Source organism: Rhinatrema bivittatum, chromosome 3 (genome assembly GCF_901001135.1).
Source record: "Rhinatrema bivittatum chromosome 3, aRhiBiv1.1, whole genome shotgun sequence".
Lineage (NCBI taxonomy): Eukaryota > Metazoa > Chordata > Amphibia > Gymnophiona > Rhinatrematidae > Rhinatrema > Rhinatrema bivittatum.
Genome location: NC_042617.1, coordinates 484,729,081 through 484,753,026, shown reverse-complemented (window position 1 = coordinate 484,753,026; position 23,946 = coordinate 484,729,081). Strand labels below are relative to the sequence as shown.

Below are 23,946 nucleotides of genomic sequence, written 5' to 3'. Positions count from 1 at the left end.
AAATGCTAAGAGAAATTAGGGAAGCTAACCAAACTGGTAGTGCAGTAATAATGGGAGATTTTAATTACCCAAACACGAAAAGTGCAGAATAACTTATCGGATCCAAGTATTTTATTTGATGAACATTTCAAATGGCAACTCCACTGTCAAGATTATCGTATAATTCCAAAAATTTGAAATGTTCATCAAATAAAATACTTGGATCCGATAAGTAGTTCTGCACTTTTCATGTTTGGATATTTGATTGAGAGTGCAGTTCCAGCCCGTGTGGCGTTTTAGATTTTAATTACCCCAATATTGACTGGTAAGTGAAATATCGGGGCATGCTAGAAAGATAAAGTTCCTGGATAGAATAAATGTTTTATCAAGTAATTGATAAATTACTTGATAAGATGAGAGAGGGAGCAATTTTAGTTCTAATCCTCAGTGGAGCACAGGATTTGGTTAGAGAGGTAACTGGTGGGGCTGTTTGGCAATAGTGATAATATGATCAAATTTGAATTAGTACCTGGAAGGGGGACAGTAAGAAAATCCACAGCTCTAGTGCTAAACTTTCAAAAGGCAAACTTTGATAAATTGAGAAAAATAGAAAAAAAACTGAAAGGTGCAGCTACAAAGGTAAAGTGTACAACAGGTGTGGACATTGCTTTAAAAAAAAATATATCCTAGAAGCTCAGTCCAAATGTATTCCATGCATTTAAAGGTGGTAAAAAGTGAGGTGAAAGAGGCTATTTTAGCCACAAAAAATCTTCATTCAAATATTGGAAGGAGGATCCATCAGAAGAAAATAGGATTAAGTATTAGGAAGTTAAATATAAAACATTGATAAGATGGGCTAAGAGAATTTGAAAAGAAGTTGGCCATATATATGCAAAAACCACAATAAAAACCATTTTTTAAATATATCCGAGGCAAAAAGCCTGCGAGGGAGTCAGTTGGACTGTTGGACGATCAAGGGATTAAAGGGGCACTTAGAGAAGATAAAGGCCATTGTAGAAAGATTAAATGATTTCTTTGTTTTGGTGTTTACTGAAGAGGATGCTGGTCTTAATGGGTGATGATTCAGATCAACTGAACCAAATCACAGTGAACCTGGAAGATGTGATAGGCCTAATTGACAAACTGAAGAAAAATAAATCACCTGGACCTGATGGTATACACCTCAAGGTTCTGAAAGAACTAAAACATGAAATTTCAGTCCTGTTTCAATTCATTTGTAACTGATCATTAAAATCATCCAGTGTACCTGAAGATTGGAAGATGGCCAATGTAACCCCTATATATAAAAAGGGATCCAGGAGTGATCCAGGAAATTAGAGACCAGTGAGCTTGACTTGTGCTGGGAAAAATCATGGAAACTGTTTTAAAGAATAAAATCACAAAACATTTAGATGTGGTTTGATGGATTTACCTAAGAGAAGTCTTGCCTCACAAATCTCCTACATTTTTTTTGAAGGGGTGAAGAAACATGTGGACAAAAGTGAACTGGTAGATGTGGTGTATTTGGATTTTCAGAAGGCATTCAACAGGATCCTGCATGAGAGGCTTCTAAGAAAACTAAAAAGTCATGGGATAGGAGGCTATGTCCTTTTGCGGCTTGCAAGCTGGTTAAAAGACAGGAAACAGAGAGTAGGATGAAATGGTCAGTATTCACAGTGGGAAAACAGTGGCATGCCTCGGGGATCTGTACTTGGTCCGGTGCTTCTTAATATATTTATAAATGATCTGGACAGAGGTACGATCAGTGAGGTGATCAAACTTGCGGATGACACAAAATTATGCAGAGTAGTTAAATCTCAAGCAGATTGTGATAAATTTCACGAGGACCATGCAAGTCTGGAAGATTGGGCTTCCAAATGTCAGATGAAAATTAACATGGACAATTGCAAAATGATGAATATAGGGAAAAATAACCCTTTCTTTAGTTACACAATGTTAGGTTCTATCTTAGGAGTTACCACCCAGAAAAAAGATCTAGGTGTCATAGTAGATAACATATTGAAATTGTCAGTTCAGTGTGCTGCGGCAGTCAAAAAAGCAAACAGAATGTTGGGAATTATTAGAAAGGGAATGGTGAATAAAACGGAAAATGTCATAATGCCTCTGTATTGCTCCATGGTGAGACCGCACCTTGAATACCGTGTACAATTCTGGTCGCCGCATCTCGAAAAAAGATATAATTGCGATGGAGAAGGTACAGAGAAGGGCTACCAAAATAAGGGGAATGGAACAACTTCCCTATGAGGAAAGGCTAAAGAGGTTAGGACTTTTCAGCTTGGAGAAGAGACTGCTGAGGGGGGATATGATAGAGGTGTTTAAAATCATAAGAGGTCTAGAACGGGTAGATGTGAATCGGTTATTTACTCTTTCGGATAATAGACTAGGGGGCACTCCATGAAGTTAGCATGTGGCACATTTAAAGCTAATCGGAGAAAGTTCTTTTTACTCTATGCACAATTAAACTCTGGAATTTGTTGCCAGAAGATGTGGTTAGTGCAGTTAGTATAGCTGTGTTTAAAAAAGGATTGGATAAGTTCTTGGAGGAGAAGTTATTAATTAAGTTGACTTAGATAATAACACCGCTATTACTAGCAACTGTAACATGGAATAGACTTAGTTTTTGGGGTACTTGCCAGGTTCTTATGGCCTGGATTGGCCACTGTTGGAAACAGGATGCTGGGCTTGATGGACCCTTGGTCTGACCCAGTATGGCATGTTCTTATGGATAATACATTGAAATCATCAGCTCAGTGTGCTGTGGCGATCAAAAAAGCAAACAATGTTAGGAATTATTAGGAAGGGATTGGCAAATAAAAAGGAGGATGTCATAATGCATCTGTATCGTTCCATGGTGAGACCACACTTTGAATACTGTGTTCAGTTCTGGTCACCGCATCTCAAAAAGGATATAGCTGCCCTGGAGAAAGTGCAGAGAAGGATGACCAAAATAAGGGGCATGGAATGGCTGCCATATGAGGAGAGGCTAAAGAAGTTAGGGCTGTTCAGTTAGAGAAGAGATGACTGAAGGGGGGGGGGGGGGGGGGGGGGGGATTATAGAAGCCTGCAAAATCATGAAAGGACTTGAACAAGTTAATGTAAATTGGTTATTTACTCTCTGACAAGTGAAGGACCAAGGGGGGCAATCCATGAAGTTAGCAAGTAGCTCATTTAAAACAAATTGAAGAAAATAGTTTTTCACTTAGCGCATAGTTAAGCTCTGGAATTCATTGCTAGAGGAGGTGGTTACAGCAGTTAGTGTAACTGGGTTTTAAAAAGCGTTGGATAAGTTCCTAGAGGAAAAATAATTAAACTATAATGGTAACTAATAAACAGTAATAGCTTGTGACTTATCTAATGTTTGGCTACTTGCCAGGTACTCATGACTTGGATTGGCCAGTGTTGGAAACTGGATTTTGGGCTTGATGGACCCTTGGTCTGACCCAGTATGACATATCTTATGTTCTTATTTTTCCCAAGTCCACATGCATAGGAAGGGGAGAAAGCACGTCATACCTTACACTGTAAATGGGCCTTGGCTGACTATAGGAGAAGAACTCTGCATCATCATCGTGCTTCACACATCTCTTATGATCCTAATAGATTAGGCATAGTAGTGTCCAAATGTACATTGTCCAACTGGCTAGGAGTCTGCATTGCTCACTTTTATGGGCTAGCAGGCCTACAAATTAGACATCAAGAAGGCTTATCAAGTTAGAGCCTCCTCCATGAGCCGTACCAGTTGAAGACATCTGTAAAACATCAACCTGGTTGTCAGAACACGTTTTTGCATCCCATTACTTCTGGACAGTCTCTTAAGGAGTAACCGTAATTTCAGACAAGCAGTTCTGCATAGTCTATTCACCTGTCTGCTCTCCACGGTGGGGTCCAAGTTGCTTATTCAGTAAACAATGTGCTGCATCTCTCAGCTTGGGATGGCCCACATGTAATGGCTAATTCAGTCCTGCTTATTGACAGAAAAAGCAAGTTTTCTTATCATGAATGGTGTTTTCCATAGAGAGTAGGAAGAATTAGCCATACTGAAAACCTGCCTAGCTGGAATTAGTTATAAAATTGACTGAGGGGACTCACGAAGGTATGCCTGAGTGAGAACTCCCTCACATGCTCAGTAGATGAAAAGCTATACTAGCTGAGAGAGAGGTCTGTTCCTTGTCACTGGATGACATCACCCACATGTGATGGCTAATTCATTCTGGGGTCTATGGACAACACCATTTATAGTAGCAAACTTGCTTTATCAGTTGAAGTGTATGGCATTTGAATGTTGTAGTTTTACAGTGTAACTGTGCTGCCACAATTATAGAACTGATTTTGTACCACCACAAGTGTGATGCTAAGAAGACCTTTTACTTTGCTGTAAGTGGTCAAAAACCATTGCATTACCGTTAATCAATTAGCATATTTTCAGAAGAAAATATGTAAAATCTTTCCTGTAGAAAGCATCAAATCTGTTATTATCTTTGTACAGGGGCTGTTATTTCCAAAGTATGTTTGCAACTCGTGTGCTCTTACCCATACCTCCCTCACCCCACCCAAGTACAATGTTAAAAATCAAGCAAGTAGCCTTCATTTAAAAAAAAAAAATGTTAAGACAGAGCCAGCATGCAGATTTCTCATAGTTTTGCTGTACACCAGAAATTTCACCAAAAATCCATTCCCGGATCTCTGCCTAGATGTCTCTCCGCCACCTTAAAGTCAACATGGCCAAGACGGAGCTCCTTATCTTTTCCCCCAAGCCCACCTCCCCTCTTCCTCCTTTCTCTGTTTCGGTGGATAACTCGGTCGTCATCCCGGTCCTATCAGCCCATAACCTTGGAGTCCTATTCTCTCTCTCCTCTGCGCATATCCAAAACACTGCTAAAACATGTTGTTTCTGTATAACATTGCCAAATCGGTCCTTTTCTTTCTGAACACACTACCAGAAACCTGCTGCTTCTTCTCACAAGTTTCCCAGCAAGCCATCTCTCTCCACTGCAGTCTGTCCTAAATTCAACTGTACGACTTATCTTTCTCCGAAGTCACTATGCTCATATTACCCTTCTTGTGAATTCACTGCATTGACTCCCTATCTCCTCCTGCATTCAGTTCAAGCTGCTCTTTCTCACTTACAAATGCGTCACTTTTCTCTCTCTACACCTTCCTCGTGCACTCCGCTCATCAGATAAGTCATTCCTATCTGTACCCTTCTCCTCTACCTCCAGTTTGACTCCATGCTTTCCACCTGACTGCGGTGTGTGCTTGGAGTAGTCTTCCTGAACTGGTGCGTCGCGTGTAAATCCCATCTAAAGACCTGACTTTTTGAAACTGCTTTTAAATCTTATGCCTGATTGTTTTTAGTTTTGTTAACTTTCTTTTCTTTTTAATTATTGTCTTGCTTTATACCTCAAGTCTCTTGTCCTGTATGTTTGTCTTATTAGATTGTAAGCTCTATTGAGCAGGGATTGTCTTTTTATAAGTTTGTACAGCCCTGTGTATATCATGTAGCACTATAGAAATGTTTAGTAGTGGCACAAGAAAGCTTAGTTTGGGATTTTATTGACTAAAAGTTTATGCGTGTTGTGGAGAAGAGGTGCTCTGTTAATGAGAGAGACTATCCCATTATTATTTAAGTCCTCTGTAGTGCTATATAACGTAAAATTAAATATATCAACATTTTATTTTAGGAAATTTTCTCACACCTGTTCATTATGCTGCAGATAAGTTACATATATAGTATGTACAAATTTCATAAAAACACAATGAACAAATTATAACAGACAGCATAGACTCCTACATAACATAGCCCATTTTAGATAATGTATGTTTTACTCCTCTCAGCTGCCACTAATGAACCCATATTACAAGATCAACAGAAATATAAAAACATATATCAGGAAGTCCCACATTTTTACACTACCACAGCCCCCTCCCCCATCTGTACAAAAAGCTTCTGTAAATAATGGTGTCTTATGTTTTTTCTAAAAACAAATTTATTGGGGGTCACATGATGTGGATTCTGTAGGACGCTTGCTGCCAAGCTCCAGATGCAGCCCTTCCTATTTTAGTGTTTCTTTTATGAATGGACAGATGCAGCCCTTCCTATTTTAGTGTTTCTTTTATGAATGGACATTCCTTTTGGCATGTATTTCCATTAGAAAGGTTACTGATAGCGTATGGACAGATTTGTGGAGTGTAATGGTAAAATCATGTTGGCACGAACAGTTAAAAAGAACAAAGAAACCTAAGATGCTGGAAGGTAAGATGGCCAATTTAAAGGATGAAAGTGCGTCAAACTTAATGGATGAGGCTTTAGTGACTAATCTTACTGCTGCTGTAGTAGAAGCTTTGGATAGCAAATTAAATCAAATCTCGTCCCAAATTGCTGCAGTGAGTATTTTGGTGCAAGATATAGGCTCGCGCTTAGATAAGCTGAAACTCAAATTTCTACCTTTGAAGATGATACTCTGCAGTTGGAAAGGTGTGTACAAGCCTGGGAAAAAGCATGACTGAGGACGACAACAAAATTGATAATGTGGAGACTCACACTCAGAAGTAATCTACAATTTGTGAGGGTAGTTGAACTTCTCGATACTGAATTACCCGCATTGAAGGAGGAATGGTTACTCTCTGCTCTCAGCCTCTCTGAACTATGCAGCAAAAATCTCTTTGAACACATGCTTCATCTTGGGCCTAAGAATGCAAATAAATCAAGATCCACATACATGATAGCAAAAATTTTACATTACATACATAAAGGACACACATTGCAAGTTATTACAAAATGAAAGATCTGCAGTATAAAAATTCTCATTTTTCAGGATTACTCTCAAGGAGTGATGCTTAAGCACAGAGTTTACCCCTTTATGCTCCTTGTTGATGCAGAAGAATATTAAGTTTGCACTTCAGTGTCCCACATGATTGCACATCTGGCATCATGGAGTTTGCCATGACTTTCAATCTGCAGATTCCACAAAGAGCTTTGTGACACAGCTAACTGGAGAGGCTTCCTGAGTTCATACAAATTAGAGGTATGCTGATCAGTGAGTTGTCCAGATGGAAGGCAGCAAAGTTTTTGCTCATCGCAGTGTTTTTGCTCACTGTTGATTCTTGGTGGGACAGCGCTAATTAGAATCTGAGTTTCATGTTTCAGTTTTGCCAACTTCATGTGTTTTCCTTTCTTTGACGCTATGCGGCACGTTGATTGAAGCTTATCATGGCTGCAGAGTGTATATTGGATATACAGTCCTTTATGAGTGGACCCATGGGTACTCTTGTGTTGGAACTTTGGCCTCGTTTTGTTCATCAGAGTTTCCAAAAAGAGATGAATACTATACCAATACTGAGCGCTTCAGTGACCGTAGAGGTCTTATCAAAACTTTTCCTAAGGCTGTGTATTTTTCCATGAAACATTGAAGTGTTTGTATTTTGATTTTTATTTTTTTTAAACAGCTACCTTTAGGACTGCATTTTTTTGGATTCATTTTTTTTTTATATCATCGTGCATTATATTTTGCATGTTGCTAGAGATTAACTACATTGGTATTCCTTCTATCATATTGGGGAGGGTGGCACCTTAAGGAAAGAATTAAAATAGTCCTGGGAGGAATCTTTTTTTTTTTTTTTTACATTTTCGTGGCAACCCTAGGTTCCCTTCTGGGAATGAGAGTTCTATTTTTCAGACATTAGAAATCATATACAAGGACAGCGTTGTCAAATGGTTTACAAAATAAAAAGATTTATTATTTTCAATATTGCATGGACAATTTAAATTTCCAGCAGCATGATTTGATATATTTCCAAATTGTATAGCTATGTGACAAGAACTTTTGATCTTTCCTCTCAATTATATACTTCAGGGGCTTTTCAGCATTTTGCTTATATGTGCTTACCGACAAAATATTCTGTCACTCATATACAGACTTTTCCATTCTATTCAATCATATTATTTGGCATCTTCACTTGCTGTACAATGGAGTGCTGATTTTTAGATTCCATTCTCTGAAGATATATTTGCCTGTAATGAAAAAACATATAAATATGTGAGCTCTGAGTCTTTGAGAGAATTGCAACTTCGAATAATGCATACAATTGTCATTTCTACTTTTCAAGCTTATAAAATGAGTATTATCAATAATGGAGGTTGTTTAAAGTGTACTATGCAAAATGCTACCCTCTTACACGGGTTATTGTTTTGTTCTTCTGTTTCTATCTTCTGGAAGGATGTTTGTGGGGAAAATATCCTTTTGGCTTGGGCAATCTATAGTTCTTATAGAGAAGACCTGTATGTTCGGGTTGGCTGTTCCTATGTCTTTTGAGTATCAAGAGATTTTCTTATAAATGCTGTTTGCTTGAAAAGCAGTGTGTGTTATTGAATTGGTTGATGCCTACAACTGATATATGGTACATGAAACTAGATTTGCTATGTCTTGAGGCTAAATCTATTCCTTTGAAAACTGAGTCCTGTGCTAAAATTTAACTATATTTGAGGAATTTTCTGAAGGTTGTAGTAGGAGACATCCATCTTCGGATTGAGGGATTGTGTTATCGGAAACTTAGACCAACACAGAACAAGTCTACTGTTCTCTGACATGATGAATACATAGATTGTGGATTTTGCTTGAGGACTAAAGTGCACATGACATGGGTGGGGGGAGGGGATTAGATGTTTTTTGTTGTGTGGGTTTCCTCGCTGCATTGTAATGTTCCTTTACTTTCCAATAAAAAGATTGTTTAAACAAAATCTATTATATAATGTTCTACTGGAAAAATGTTCCACAACTATTGAAACTGAAAGCCCTTTGTGTAATACTCTGTAGACAAATCTAGTTTAGAAAGAGCTTAACCAGAAAGGCTCCTTACAAGAAGCTTAACATCTACTAAGGACAATACCAAGTCAAACAGACAGATAACTAGCACCAGTCCTCCTCACTGCTTTACAAGCCATACATAAAAGCTTAAAGTGAACTCTAAAAGCAGTTGACAGCCAGTGAAGACATTAAAAAAATAGGTGGCATATACTCTTGTATCACACACCTAACAGTAATGCATATGGAACATGGTTAAAGTTAAACCAGTGTTTGTACACAGGCCTGTTTGACCTGTATCTAATTACAAGGATCATAAAATGGGCACATACAGATCACAGTATCCTATCAATGTTATGAAAGCCGTCAGGAAAAACACAATAGATGCCTGGAACTTTTTCAATGTTTATTAAAACAGAGACGTATATTAAAAGACTTGCCCGACTCTGGCCGAGTTTCGTGGCTCACATAGCCGCTGCCTCAGGGGCTACAAGCAAACCAAACAACAATCAATATCAATAACAACAAATCAAAAAGTTAACAATCAACAACATCATTAAGATCTCATAAATATTAAAAGGTCTTTAATAAAATCTTAAAAACCCTTTTAAATTTCACTAAGATCTAAGATATTGATTAAAATTAAAAATAATCTTAAAATGATGACAAACTTAACATAATGCCAAACATACCAAAAAATAAACTATCTTAATATATAGCATCGTATTCACTTAAAAAATATTAGATACTATATATTGTCCTTTTAAAAAACAAAAAAGAAAATGCTTTACCTTCCACACTTCACTAATGAGTGCTACTTGGCAGCTGTGAAGTGTGGAAGGTAAAGCATTTTCTTTTTTGTTTTTTAAAAGGACAATATATAGTATCTAATATTTTTTAAGTGAATATGATGCTATATATTAAGATAGTTTATTTTTTGGTATGTTTGGCATTATGTTAAGTTTGTCATCATTTTAAGATTATTTTTAATTTTAATCAATATCTTAGATCTTAGTGAAATTTAAAAGGGTTTTTAAGATTTTATTAAAAACCTTTTAATATTTGAGATCTTAATGATGTTGTTGATTGTTAACTTTTTGATTTGTTGTTATTGATATTGATTGTTTGGTTTGCTTGTAGCCCCTGAGGCAGCAGCTATGTGAGCCGCGAAACTCGGCCAGAGTCGGGCAAGTCTTTTAATATACGTCTCTGTTTTAATAAACATTGAAAAAGTTCCAGGCATCTATTCTTGTGTTTTTCCTGACGGCTATCATAGATCGCCTACCTCTGTGTTTTCTTTGTCCTATCAATGCTATGGCTGTACATTCCATTGAGAGAAGTATAGTTTCACAACCCCCTGATGTTATTTGCAGGGCTGTGGATATTCTTGGTATGATCCATTTGTCACCCTTGCAACTTTCTCTCCATTGTACTCTAGAACACAAGAGCTTGGCCATTGAAATGCTACCATAGGATCCAGAGCTCCCTTCTTCCATTAAGGAGTGAGGGTGTTGGTGGTGATAGAAGTATCAACAGAACCTGGGGGCAGCAAAAACCTAAATTGTAGGTTAATTCATGCTGGCTAAAGAATGCCAGTGAAAAATACATCATACAAGAAACAGGATGTCTAGGTAGAGGGGAGAAAAATACATTTTTAAATGTTTTTAATATCATAGAGCGCATTAATAATCTTTATAAAGTAACATTTTCAACCTTATACTACAAAACAACTTGGATGAAAAGCACATATGATTTCAAAGTTGAACATTAGCCTGAAATAGACAATTGTCTGTTTTTTGGGGGATTATGAAGTGGGTATCATGGATATTATATTGTGTTAAATTGTTATATTAGACTGTTAGCTCTTGATTGAAATGCTAGTATCACATACCCTAACTATAGGCAGTTTTTAATGCAGAGAATGACCATCTATTCTCAAAAATGTTCTGTATGTTATTACAGCAGTGTCTGTGAGTGCTATGAAAATTTAAAATGTACAACTGGAACTATATAATTTCTGCTGTCTGCTAATTGGCTAAAAGATTGCATAAAATCTTTTCTATTGTATGTTAGTTAACCATGTAGAGGAGGTTCTCAGCCATTAGGTTTCATGCTCTGATGCTGATAATAAAATGAAGCTTTGGAAATGAAAAATAAGTGGGGTGAAGCATGCCAGGGGTATGGCTTTAGAAATGTTTTCCAAAACAGATTTGTAGAAGGGGATGGTGGGGTAATTCCATTCCATTCTGAGTCCCATGCTGTACCTAGATATGGCCTTTCCTTTTGTGGAACATGTTCCAACCTTTGTGTCAGGACTACAAAGAACAGAAAAATATGCTGTGTGGGTGGCCTCAGATAAGCTTGTGATGTTTATGGGAGGCAGCAAAATGTTCTTCAGCGCTCCATTCCAAGCCACTTCCAGTTCAGCAGTTTGGCCCAAAGTAAGATCAAGAGAAGCAAATACACAGGGAGAAAAAACTGAAAAGGAATCTCACTTTATCACAAACCATTCTTGTCTAAATTCAGACTTTAGCAGGGAAGCGTGGTGATTTTCCATCCAGTCTTGGGGAAAAAAAATTTGCCCTCAATTAGACACACAGATCCCTTTTACATAATTCTTTCCAACATTTCCCTTGGTGAATGTAGCCAATATTCCAGCCCCTTCTCTATATAGTCTTACTCATACTTTCTGGACTTCTGTAAAACTTCTCGGTCATGGGTCCACACAGAATAGAAGGGCAAGGAAGCATTTTGTGAGGTGGTTGATTTGAGGAGACAATTGAAGAGGTACAGGCTCTCCAAAACCCAAGGGAAGTCATCTGTTATCTGTTATAGTCTTTTGTATGTAATTATTTTAAAATGTACAGTCCCATCTTGAGGGTTTTTTAATTAATTTATATTTATCTTTCATGAACTTCATTACAGACCAAATGGAGAGGTTCCTCTCATGCGTCCTAAGTCAGAGTTTGAACCATCAAAATCAAAGTTAGACTTGGACCAGATGATATTTAGATCGAAATCAGCAGATATGGAATCAAGTTCAGTAAGAAGTCCTAAAGAAACAGGTAAGTTGAAGAATAAAGCAAAGCTTTTCAATAAAAAGTTAGTTAAAGCTAAATGTAAAGAATACTTTTCAGAAAATTAGCATCTTTTTTTTTAAATAAATTGACTTATTAATCTGTTTTAGTAAATGTTTTTTTTCTTCTCAGTAAACTTTTCTTTTATATACTCGTGTCTTTCTAAATATTTTTGTTTAAATTAGAAGTAAGGAAATCAGGCCAAACCATTGTTATAATCTTTTCCACTTTTGCTAGCTCAGGGCCATGTTCAAGGAATTTCCTATGTACTCAAAATGAGAGAAGCTCTTTAGTGAATTGTGAATTGGCATGTGTGTGATGCTGTGTATTTTATTGCTTCTGGGAATGAGAATGTCCATGATAGGTGTATTCTTCATACCATGACCTTAGTGATTACTTAGCTCCGTGATGGGCAAACTACAGCCTGCAGGCCAAATCTGGGGTTTTAATCTGGCCAGCTGATGCTCCAACCTGCCTGCCTAATGTCGTCATCAAAGGCCATGGTATAGCCCTTGATGAAGCTTGAGCAGGGAGATTGGAACATCTGCGGGTGGCAAAGAGAGACCCTGTTCGGTGCTGGCAGGGATCCCACCACCCCGCCAGCGAGGAGTAATGCCATTTGTCGACACTAGTGGGGATTCTAATCCCTGCCAGCAAGGAGAAATCCTGTCAGACACTGGCGGGATTCCCATCAGCTAGAAGAGATAGCGATGTGGCAGCGGCACCCGCCAGAACACCCAGGCCAGCAAGGCCAAAAAAAAGAAAATATGTTGGGCAGTGGTGCCTGCTGGAGCTGAAGCTGAAGCCAGTGGGGCTGAAAACGAAGAAAAAAGACATAGCAAGGCGGGGCAGAAGGAGGAGAAGGCAGACGCAGCAGCGGTGTCCACTGGAGGAGAAGAAAAGAGACCAGGTGGCTGCTTCAACCCAGGCCAGTGGGACTGAAGAATGAGCAGAGGTACAATTGTGTGTTTGGGAGTGTTCTTGTGAGTTTGCCTGTGGGGAAGAGATCGGTAGCCTGCTTGTGTGTGTGTGCCTGTGAGAAGGGAGAGAGATTGGGAGCCTGCTTGTGTGTATGTGCGTGCCTGTGAAAATGTCTACAATCTTAGGCTGACTGGAAATAAAGTTTCCAAGTATGGGGATGGAATTTATTTTTTATCATTTAGTTTTAATTTTTGGGCGTTTGATATGTCTGCTGTTTTGAAATATTTGATTTTGGGGAAAAGTTTAAAGGTTTTTTTTATCCTTATTTTTATTCTTATTCTTATCCGTATTCTTCTTAATTATTAGGTGGTGTGTAGAAAGAATCTGGCAAAAAAGCAAAACATTAATACATTATCAAACTATAGAACTGCTCTTCATGAGTATAGAAAGGAGATTAATACAGCCAAATGAAATTTTTATTCTGAAAAACTACACAAATTTCAATTCAGTCCAAAGATATTATTTTCATATGTCTCTGATCTTACCAAACCGAAAGGAAACACACATTCTTTTGAAAATCCTAAAGATAAAGCTAATGAATTTGTATCTAGTTTAAAACCCCTGCTTCTTTTCTCTGTTCCAAGTTATATTACTCCCTTGTTTTATTGTAACTGCAACTCTTAACTTTCACTTGTATATTGTTTACTATTACTACTACCTTTATAATTTATTGTTATTTATTGTTATTTATTGTTATTTATTGTTATTTATGACCTTGTTACCTCTTCACTTGTTAATTGTAAACCGACATGATGCGATACCCATCGCGAATGCCGGTATAGAAAAACTTAAAATAAATAAATAAATCCTTTTTCATAAATAAATTCCAGAAGATAGTAAAGGAGTTAAAAAAAAAAAAATCATCCTAATCAAAATATATCACTCCCTTGTAACCCTTCAGCTATCTGGTCTTCCTTTGAAACGGTATCCTCTTTAGAAATATGTAATTTGATAAAGATTATTAATCCAGCCAATCATCCATTGGATGTCATTCCAACAAAGGCTCTGAAAACAGTCCCAGATATATCATAGCTAAACCGCTGGCTGATATTATCAATATATCGCTAGAAGAGGGAACATTTCCAGATCTTTTGAAATGCGCTATAGTAAAATCCATATTGAAGAAAAAGCAACTTGACCCTGAAGTCATGGAAAATTATCGTCCCATTTCAATATTCCCTTTTGTGGCCAAATTATTGGAGAAAGTGGTAAATCGACAATTGATGGAGTACCTTGAAGAAAACCAATTGCTTTTCCCTTCACAGTTCGGATTTCGGAAATCCCACAGTACAGAGATTTTGTTAAATTCCCTGACCGATACAATCCAAAGAGGATTCGATCAGAACAAATCATATTTATTAATTTTACTGGATATATCAGCGGCGTTTGATACCATCAACCATGAAGCCCTGATAGACTACAAGAAATTGGATTGAAAGATACAACACTCGCCTGGATGAGATCATTTTTAACCAAGAGATCTTTTAAAGTAAAATTGGGTACAATTGAATCGGAAACCGTGGAGACTCAGACCAGGGTTCCTCACTGTCTCCCACTCTTTTTAATATATATATATGGCTCCATTATGTAGATTTTTAGCTGGACTGAGACTGGTTCATTATCTATTTGCGGGTGATGTACAAATTTTACTACCCATAAACGATTCACTTCAATCTACTTTGAAGTTATGGGAAGTATATTTCACATCAATAAAACAACTTTTGACTCATATGTCACTGTCATTAAATAGCTCAAAAACAGAAATGTTATACATGAGCAATAAAGTAACAGAGAAAATAGAAATAGAAATTGTCACTGCAACCATCCTATGAGATTAAGTATGAAGTAAGAGACCTAGGCCCCATCCTCGATGCTGAATTAAATATGAAAGCTTCAATAAAAGCCATAAATAGATATGGCTTTTACAAATTGCAGGAGTCTTCCGTACAGTGCTACAGGCAATTATCTCACCCAAATTGGATTATTGCAGTGCTCTTCTGTTGGGGGTTCCAAATTCAACTTTACGACCCTTACAGTTATTGCAGACATGCAGCAGCACGGCTATTGACCAATAAGAGAAAATATCATATTTCACCCATCTTAAGAGAGCTGCATTGGTTACCAATACACGCAAGGATTCAATATAAATGCCTAATGTTAACACACAAAACAGTATATGGTAGTAATACCGAATAGTTAAAAGCATCACTACGTATACATACTCCGACACGTAATCTAAGATCCTCGGGGAAAGCATTACTTATGATCCCCTCACCTAAATTAGCTCATTTGAGCTCAGTCAGAGAGAGGACTCTCTCTCTGGCTGGCCCAAAAATCTGGAATGCATTACTGCTTGATATCAGAACAGAACCTTGCATTCAGAAGTTTAAAAAACTTATAAAGACCTGGTTATTTTGAACAGGCCTTCAATGAAGTAATGGGAGGCCAGTAGTTAAGCTTTGGTCTTATACCATTGAGTTGTTTTACTTCATTTGAGTACTAGTGATATTAAGAAGAGGGTATAAGTCAACTACGATGGAGATTACGAAGGATAGGGTTCAATTATTTTTTTTAGAGCTGGGGAAAAGGGTTGAAATAAGGGTACACAATAATAGAACTAGCTTGAAGTCATGTACAGAAATGAATAATGGGGATGAGGTATTAATTAGTAGTTTTATCTGTTTATTTGTTTTATTTTTGTTAGCTATGATTTTAAACATTATTTTACCTTTTTATTTTTTTATTAACAAATTGTAGATGTATTTTAGATACCGAAAAATATTTGTTGTACTGTTAAGCGACCTGATATCTTGTGAGGAAGGTCGGTATACAAAAATGATCGATAAATATTTGTCATCTGTTTTGAAATATGTTTTTCATTAATATGGTTCCTCACAGTTATGACTGATTTATATTTCTTGATTTTGTTTTATGAGGAATGGTGATATTTTTGTTTTTGATTGCATTTGAGTCTGGCTCTTAGTGGTTTCCAGTCCAGTTTTTTGTCTGCACCTTACTATTTATACTTATGACATGCATTTTATGACTGAGGTTAGTGGTCTGTTAGCTGGGAAAGTCTTTTACCTGTTGGGGTGAAGGTTTTTCTGTTTTTGATAGAGACTGGGAATCTATGATTGAAGGAGCTCCTTGGATGCTAAAAATGATGACGCTTAAGCCCGTTGGATACTGAAATGCCTGCAGCAGGTTTTGGACATGTGATTGTCAAGGACCCGCCCTGCCCCACTCTGCCCCTCATTGGTGCGCAATAAACTTGAAATGTGGCCCCAGCACAAAAAAGTTTGCCCACCCCTGATTTAGTCTGTCCTTCAGATATGTCAAGAGATATTATATAACACTTATATGAATGTTATTTAAATATAGAGTTGGGAAAAATCAAGGATCTTGCTTCACAAAAGCTATATATGATGAAAATCTGTGTTTATTCTCCTCTACATTTCATTTTTTATACTGACCCGTTCATCTTAAATACAGAATCAGTTGCTATCTTTACTGTTTATGCTTTCCATCCTATGGAAATTTTGGAAAGAATTATTTAAAAAGGAATCTGTCTACATATCTGTTCGAGGTCAAATTTCCAGAGAAGGGATGAAAAGTCCCCAAATTTGGCATGAAGGAAGAAAATTGTAATATCTCAGACAAGTTTTGAAAAAAGAAACATTGGGTCAGCATTTTCAGAGAACAAATTTTCCTAAATACATCCACAGTGCTTTCTATAGGAAGTGGTTAGAGGCAAAAGAAAGTTGGTAACACCTCCATTCTAAAAGATCCTCTCCCTCTAGAGCAAGAAAAGCAACAGGGGGAAAAAAATGAGAAGCTGGCAAAGGATGGTTGACACTTTCTAAACTCACATGTCAGAATCTGTGCCCTTTCACACCTCCCAAACACACATTCCTTCACACAGTCTCAAATATCCCTCTCAAAATCAAACCGCCATATACTCCTAACACTCCACATGTACCGCAATCAGCAGCCGTCTCAAAACATCATCCCTCTACACCAGGGGCAGATTCCGGATAAAGATTGGCCCAGGGATTTTCTACCCAGGCCAGCCCAGGAGATACCCCATGGTCTGTCGAGCGCAGCTGCGTCGCAGCCGCACTCGGCAGACCATGTGACCAGAGCGACCGGCCCACCGGGAGATGCCCGATTCCCCGATAGGCCCATCCGCCCCTGCTCTACACCATTGCCTTTTCCTCTCACATCTGCCCTGCCTCACATCACCATTAGCACCCCATACACTTTAAGCCCCTTTCTCAAAGCTTATTGCCTTCCTACACCTATATACTATAATTGGCAGCCCTCTCAAAACACATACCTTACACGTTCAAAACTCCCCCCATTCAGGCCTAGATTTGTTAATAGGCACACTAGGCCTAGGGTGGCAAGAACTTGAGGCAGTAGGCTGGCTGAAGATTTGCTTCCCTTCAGTTGCGTTGAATTGCATTCAGCAGAAAACAGCCTTCTGTTTCCTAATCAACCCCTCCTCCTCTTGGGCAGCCATGCAGGGAACAGGAATGAAGGGGGTAGGTCTGGAGCAGAAAGAGCAAACAAAGAAGAGTTACTCTGTTCTCTAATCCAGCCCCTCTCCTGTCATTCAGGGGCAGGGTGGGATGGCGGAAGCCTGCAGCAGATAGAACAAAGGTGGATTATTTTGGAAGGATAGGATGAGCTGAGTAAGGAATCCATTTGGGAGCAAGGAGAGAGGCTGGGGGATGAGAGGGATCAACAGGGAATGTCTTGGTGTGTGAGAGAGAAGGGAATGGCGAAGACGCATGCAGTGTATGTGTTGTGAGAGAATTGGTGCTGTGTGTATATGCCAGTCTGGGGAGTTTTAGAAAGGAAAGTGTAAGGAAAAGCAGGGACCGAAAGCAAAGTTAGGGACATTTGCCTTTTCTCCCTCCTTCCCTATCTGTCTCCACCATTGTAATTCAAACTTATCTCCTTTGAGCTTGGATTCTGTCCCTTGGTAGCTCTTCCTAGATCCTGCAGTCTACCCCCTCTCCCTCCATCTTCTTCCCCCATCCCAGATTCTTGTTCTTCCTCATCTGCATCCCATTCTATCCTTGGTCCCTTCCCCTCATTCCTAGTCCTCTTTCCTGCTCCCACTGCAGCTGCCATGCTCGGTCCTCTCACCTCTTACCTCTACACATTATTCCTGCTCTTCTTCCTACCCTGGTCCTCTCCTCCTCTTCCCATCTTTGAGATCTCAGGTACTGATACTTGAGATCCTGTTTTCTTACCCAATAAAAAGAAAAAAAATTGTACAGACAAGCAAAATTGGAAATTACTTTATTTTAGAATGTAAGTAAAAAAGATAGAAATATGTCAGTGTGCTTCAGACTTTCAGATTTTTGCCTCAGAATCTACCCCTGAGCTGCTGCAGAAAACTAAGGCTGTGCCTTACAGACCCCACCTCTCTATTGTCCCATCTTACAAGTGAGGGAGAGGGCTGTCGATAGCACTAATAGTGCCTAAGAGCGACAAAATCATAAATCTCACTGCCCCCACTCATATGTAGTACTGCACACTCCCTCATACACACTCATTAATCACCATACTGCTCTCCTCACACATACCCAGCCCCACCCCTCTCCTGCTGCCACACACACAGCCAACAAGCATGTAAAGATTAGGCGCACATCTGAGATTTATCCATGGCTTTACTGCTTCCCAATTCCCCCTACCACACACACAGACTTAACCCCCTATGTTTGGAGGCAAGTAGGAAAACATTGAAGCCTAGCATGTGCTCAATGTTAAGATTCCCCATCCCCCCTTCAAGTCTTTTGGAAAGCATTCCCAAAGTTATGCTTAGGCATATCTTCCCCACTTGTTTGTTTCCTTCCTGTAATTTGTTGATCAATTGTTGCCCACTTTCTGATCCTGCATATGCTCATAATTCAGACGGTTGAGAGCATATTATGCTTTTTTTTCCTCTCAAAGTATTTGACTACTTACTCTGTGCTTTCAACCTTAAGTTTCATACTATATTTGATGTTGATTGGGAAATGTTTTTAACTATGTTACTCTCTGCCTTTACTCACATTGTTAATTGTAAACCGGGTTGATGTGATTCCTATCATGAAACTCGGTATAATAAAAATAATAAATAAATAATAAAATATAACTTTTTATTTAAACCAAGCCCATACAATTCTAAACAGTCACATGGTTCAGTGAGACAATAACCTTAGAATTGATATGATTTGAAAAAACAAGAGCACAAGTTAACCAATAACTCTTTCCTATGTTTTTATTTGGAAAGTAATAAAAGTAAACAAAGTTTAGCTTCTAAAATGTGAGCAACCTGCTAGCGATTTAATGTATGCGTATCAATGAAGTAATACAAATGTGATCAGTTATGTAACATTTTATTCCTTGTGCCCAAGGTATAGGTTGAATTTAATTCCTTGTTCCTTAATGTGAAATAGAATATTTCCCATCCTATTTTATTTATTCTTAAGGGTAAAATGAGGGAAACAAATTTGTTTGTCAAATTAATCTGGGCTGCCTTTATGACATTTTCTTGTTTCACTGTTTTATTGCCAGTATAGTGAGCAGACCTTTTCCTCCAGAACTCATGCAGACCTGTTGGATCAGCCAAAGGCGTGTACACAAATAATATAGCTATTTGGTTGTAGTAGAAAGCGACATGCAAAAACTAAGATCTTTTATGTTATGTAATTTTACTAGTATTTAAAAGAATGAAATGCCCATTTCTCTATACTGTACTATCAGTAATGTTTGTGTGGTAGTTAATGTAAAAATAGTCTTGCTAATATGCTGTCAGATTTGGTTAATTCATGTGTGTGATTATATTAGTTTCATTGGATTAATAAATTATAGATTAGTTTGATCTGATTGTACCATGTCTTCAGAGTCTCTTTTTTTGACCAGACTATTATGAAGATAGCTAAAATCCATTTGGGAAGACAATTGCCAATGCTATTACTTGAGATTAATAATTCTCCTTTCCTTGCTTTTTTGTAATATATCAGCAATATGCTGAATGTGTCCATGCCTTTATTATTTATTGTGCTTAGTTTCATTCACTGCTGTAATCCTTTTCAAACACTATTTTCCCTGTTTTGAGCATTTTAAAAGACATTTATATCTAGATTTAACTTTCACAAATGTTATAGATAAATCTTTCAGGCTATTTTAAATATTGTAATTATATCAGGAAATTAATAGGTCATATCTTTTCTTCTGTAAATTATTAGACTTAAAATAGGACCCTGAGATGAAAATATTAATTAAAATAGACACCTGTTCCCAGAAAGTTTATTGGAAATGATATTTTGCTGAACATATTGAGCTATTCTGTTCTCTCTGTAAATGTTTCTTTTCCTGCTTTGCAAAATAATTTATTTTCAGAATCTTTTTTCTAGACATTTCCTCTCCTTGACTTTTCTTTCCAGATTTTGTTTCCTATCCTGTTTGCCATGTTTCCCTTCTTACGTGTCAGGATATTACCCTACCCTTCTTCATTTTGGTAAGATAACATTCTGTTAAGGAAATCCAGATGGTATATGTAGCACCAATAGATGCAAGTAGTGTTTTCATGTAAAGCATTAACTTTGTGTGGTGAAAAATGTTGTGCACTTGCAAAATACAGTTTTTGAAACTGTAAAATGAAGTTATATAGTAGCATCTCTCTTGTACTGAAAAACTTTGTTTGTAAAGCACTTTTGACTTTAAAGAACAGGAAACATTTTGCATTCTCTCTCCCTTTTCTCCTCCCCATAAAATGAAATTTTGTAAGTATTTTACAGGCACAAAGGTTTTGTATTTGTGCCAAAATAAAGTTCACAGAAAAGTTTCTAGTTTTCACAATTATGCGCCAAAATATATTATTCTTATTTTGCAAAAAGGACAGATCTTTTTTATTGTGCATTTTTGAGCATGCACATATTTTAACTATAGACACAAAACAAGGAGAGGGAAAAGTTATTCCCAATCAAATATTATATTAAATTTTTTTTTTAATTCATATAGTAAGGAGAAACGGTATCATAGAATCAAAGTGCCTCCAATTTTAATCCACTGTCTCCCGCCCACATAGGGCCCCAGACAGTATCAGCTTTTATGGCACCATAAATTTTAATCACGTACAATCTCCCTTATACGATTTGATTCTATGATACCGTTTCTCCTTACTATATGAATTAAAAATTTAAAGTTCTGTCTATATGCAGATGATGTCCAGATCATCATACCTATTCACAACTCTATCTCTGATGCCCTGAGGCACTGGGAAAACTGCCTCGCGGCCATCAACTCTCTACTCACCAACCTCCACCTCGCACTCAACACCAACAAAACTGAACTTCTACTTATTTCCCCCCCCCCCCTATCTAATGACCCCAATCTGAACATCACCTCAACCCAACCCTTCGTAAGGGACCTTGGAGTTCTGCTTGATCAACAACTCAGCATAAAGAAATACGTAAGCTCCATACTCAAAGAAGGTTCTTCAAATTCAATGTCCTAAAAAAACTTAAACCACTACTATACACCCAAGACTGCCGCACAGTGATCCAAGCCACTATCTCCTCTAAATTGGACTACTGTAACTCACTCTTCCTAGGGCTCCCCTAATCCACAATAAAACCCCTACAATAGTTACAAAATGCGACTGCTAGAATCATTTCAAATACCCGTAAATCTGAACACATCACCCCTATCCTTAAAGACTTACACTGGTTCCCTATCCCTTCCCAAATTCACTACAAAACCCTGACCATTGTACATAAATCCATTCACGCTCACAATTCCAACTGGCTTAGACATTCCTTTTAAGACTCATCAGTCTACCCGGCCCACCAGAACTGCCAACAAAGGCACTCTACTAGTACCCTCCCTTAAAACAGCCCACCTCTCCACATGCGACCGTGCCCTCTCAATTGCTGGCCCTTCACTCTGGAACTCCCTCCAAACTAACGCCTTGAACCATGCACCATTAAATTTAAAAAGAAGTTAAAAACATGGTTATTTAAACAAGCCTATCTGGATTAGCCCTCCCCCTACCTCCTATGATGCTAAACTATCTCCCATATAGACAATCCTATATTCCTTATATTAAGGAGCTCTATGTTCGCCTATTCAGCTACATTTCTACGCTGCTCTTGTGTTATCCCCTCCCAGTTCTTTCTCCCTGTTAATATGTACTTTCAAACCTGCTGTTCAAATGTGAACCGGTATGATGTCCCTACTAATACTGGTATATAAAAGTCTCTAAATTAATTTAAAAAAAAAGTTTTTAATAATATTTGTGAATAATTTTTTCCTCTCCTTGTTTTTGTGTCTATATATTGGGAGAGGAGTTGGCTTCTGTGTTGTGATTTGCATATTTTAACTATGCCATGACTTTTTCACCTGGGAAAAATTTGTGCAGAAAAGTTTCGCACACTGAAAATGTGCAGAAAACACTGCTCGGCTTTTACCCAATTCTTAAAATGTGGTTTTGGTGTATAAACATTTGAAAATTATTTAAGTATTTTAAAAGCTGTGATTTATGGCTATAAGAATATTTTGTTCTAGAATGAACTTTGAAGTCAAAATATTTTTCATTTTGTTATATTCCTTAAATGTAACTTTATCATAAAATCCTCTAGCAAATGTCTAGTTTTTAAATTGCTTGAAAAACTAATAGATATTGTTTGAAGACTGGCCTTGCAAAAACTTAGCTATTTTGTCTGTCAGCAATGGCTCATGTGCCTTACATGTGCAAGTAAAATTTATCCCATATTTAATTTTATCATGTGCAATAATCAGAAATTTCTTTAATTTTGAAAATGGAACAGTTCTGCCAAATCAAAATATTTGTTTCAATGGGCCCCAACAGGCAACTGAAACTTACAAATAAAGTAATAGTTGGACATAAAACCTGAATTTTTATATTTTTATAATTCTGTTTTTATAAAAGTGATAGGCCTATCACCAAGAACATTATTTATCGGGGGATCAAAGATAATTTGAGTTAATAAAATCTAACTTGGGAGAAGATGGTAGAAGTGGCTTAACCTGCCACTTAATATTTATTTATATTCATTTTGGAATGTTTCTTTAACTTGTACTTTTCTATATCTTTTATTTTTGAAGTTTGATGTGTTGGTTCTGGTTAATGGTAAATGTGTAAATTTGCAGGTGTTTTAGTTGTCCGTTTTGTGTATCTTTAGCAATGTGCAGTATATTCTTTTGTCTTTGTTCATATGTATAGTTTTAAGTCTTTTGCATAAATCTGCATATCTGACTTCAAGACTAATTAAATAGCAGAACATTATTCCTAAACTACTGCAAGTATTTGGAGTGTGTTGCCTTCTGATTTAATATAATTTTTCATTACCTGCATCGTCATAAAAATGCTTGGCTGCTTAGGACAGTGTTTCCCAACCCTCTCCTTGAAGTAAACCTATCCTGTCAGATTTTCAGGATTACTATAGTGAATGTGCATGAAATAGGTCAGCATATATTTGGTCTTCAATGTATGTAAATCTATCTCATGCATATTCATTATGAATATCCTGAAAATCTAGCTGGTTAGATGTGCCTCCAGGAGAGGTTTGGGAATCACTGCCCTAAGCAGCCAAAAGTATTTCTGGTTTTGTCATCACCTTATCCACCTGTTTGGTCACCTTAAGATTAGATACAATCACCCCCAGATCCTGCTTCTCTTTTTTGCTTAGAATTTCACCCTCATACTATACAGCTCCCTTGGGTTTTTGCAGCCCAGCTGCACAATTCTGCATATTTTACCATTAAATCTTAGCTCCCAGATTGTAGGCTATTCCTCAACCTTTGCTAGATCCCTTCTCAGGCTAGAGAGTGGAATGGTCAGCAAAGGAAGTGATAGGGTTTCTATAGAAGTACCTGGAAAGTCCTCATTTGGAATATTGGAATACCAGGTACAGTTCTGGAGACTGCACCATTAAAAATATAAAAAACAGTCAGACCAGAAGATGGCTACTGAACTGGTCTGAGTTCTTTGTTCTAAAGCATACAGAGAGAGACTTAAAGATCTAAACATATATACTCAAGAGGAAAGGCAGGATAGAGGAGATATG

General features: G+C 37.5%; 1 protein-coding gene across 1 annotated transcript in view; it reads left to right on the top strand.

Moving 5' to 3' along the window:
• CD2AP (CD2 associated protein) overlaps positions 1–23,946 on the top strand; it is a 387,343-nt gene that overhangs the window by 277,994 nt on the left and 85,403 nt on the right. Inside the window, 1 exon segment of the mRNA XM_029596051.1 lies at positions 11,727–11,866. Coding sequence (XP_029451911.1) covers positions 11,727–11,866 — 140 coding nt within the window.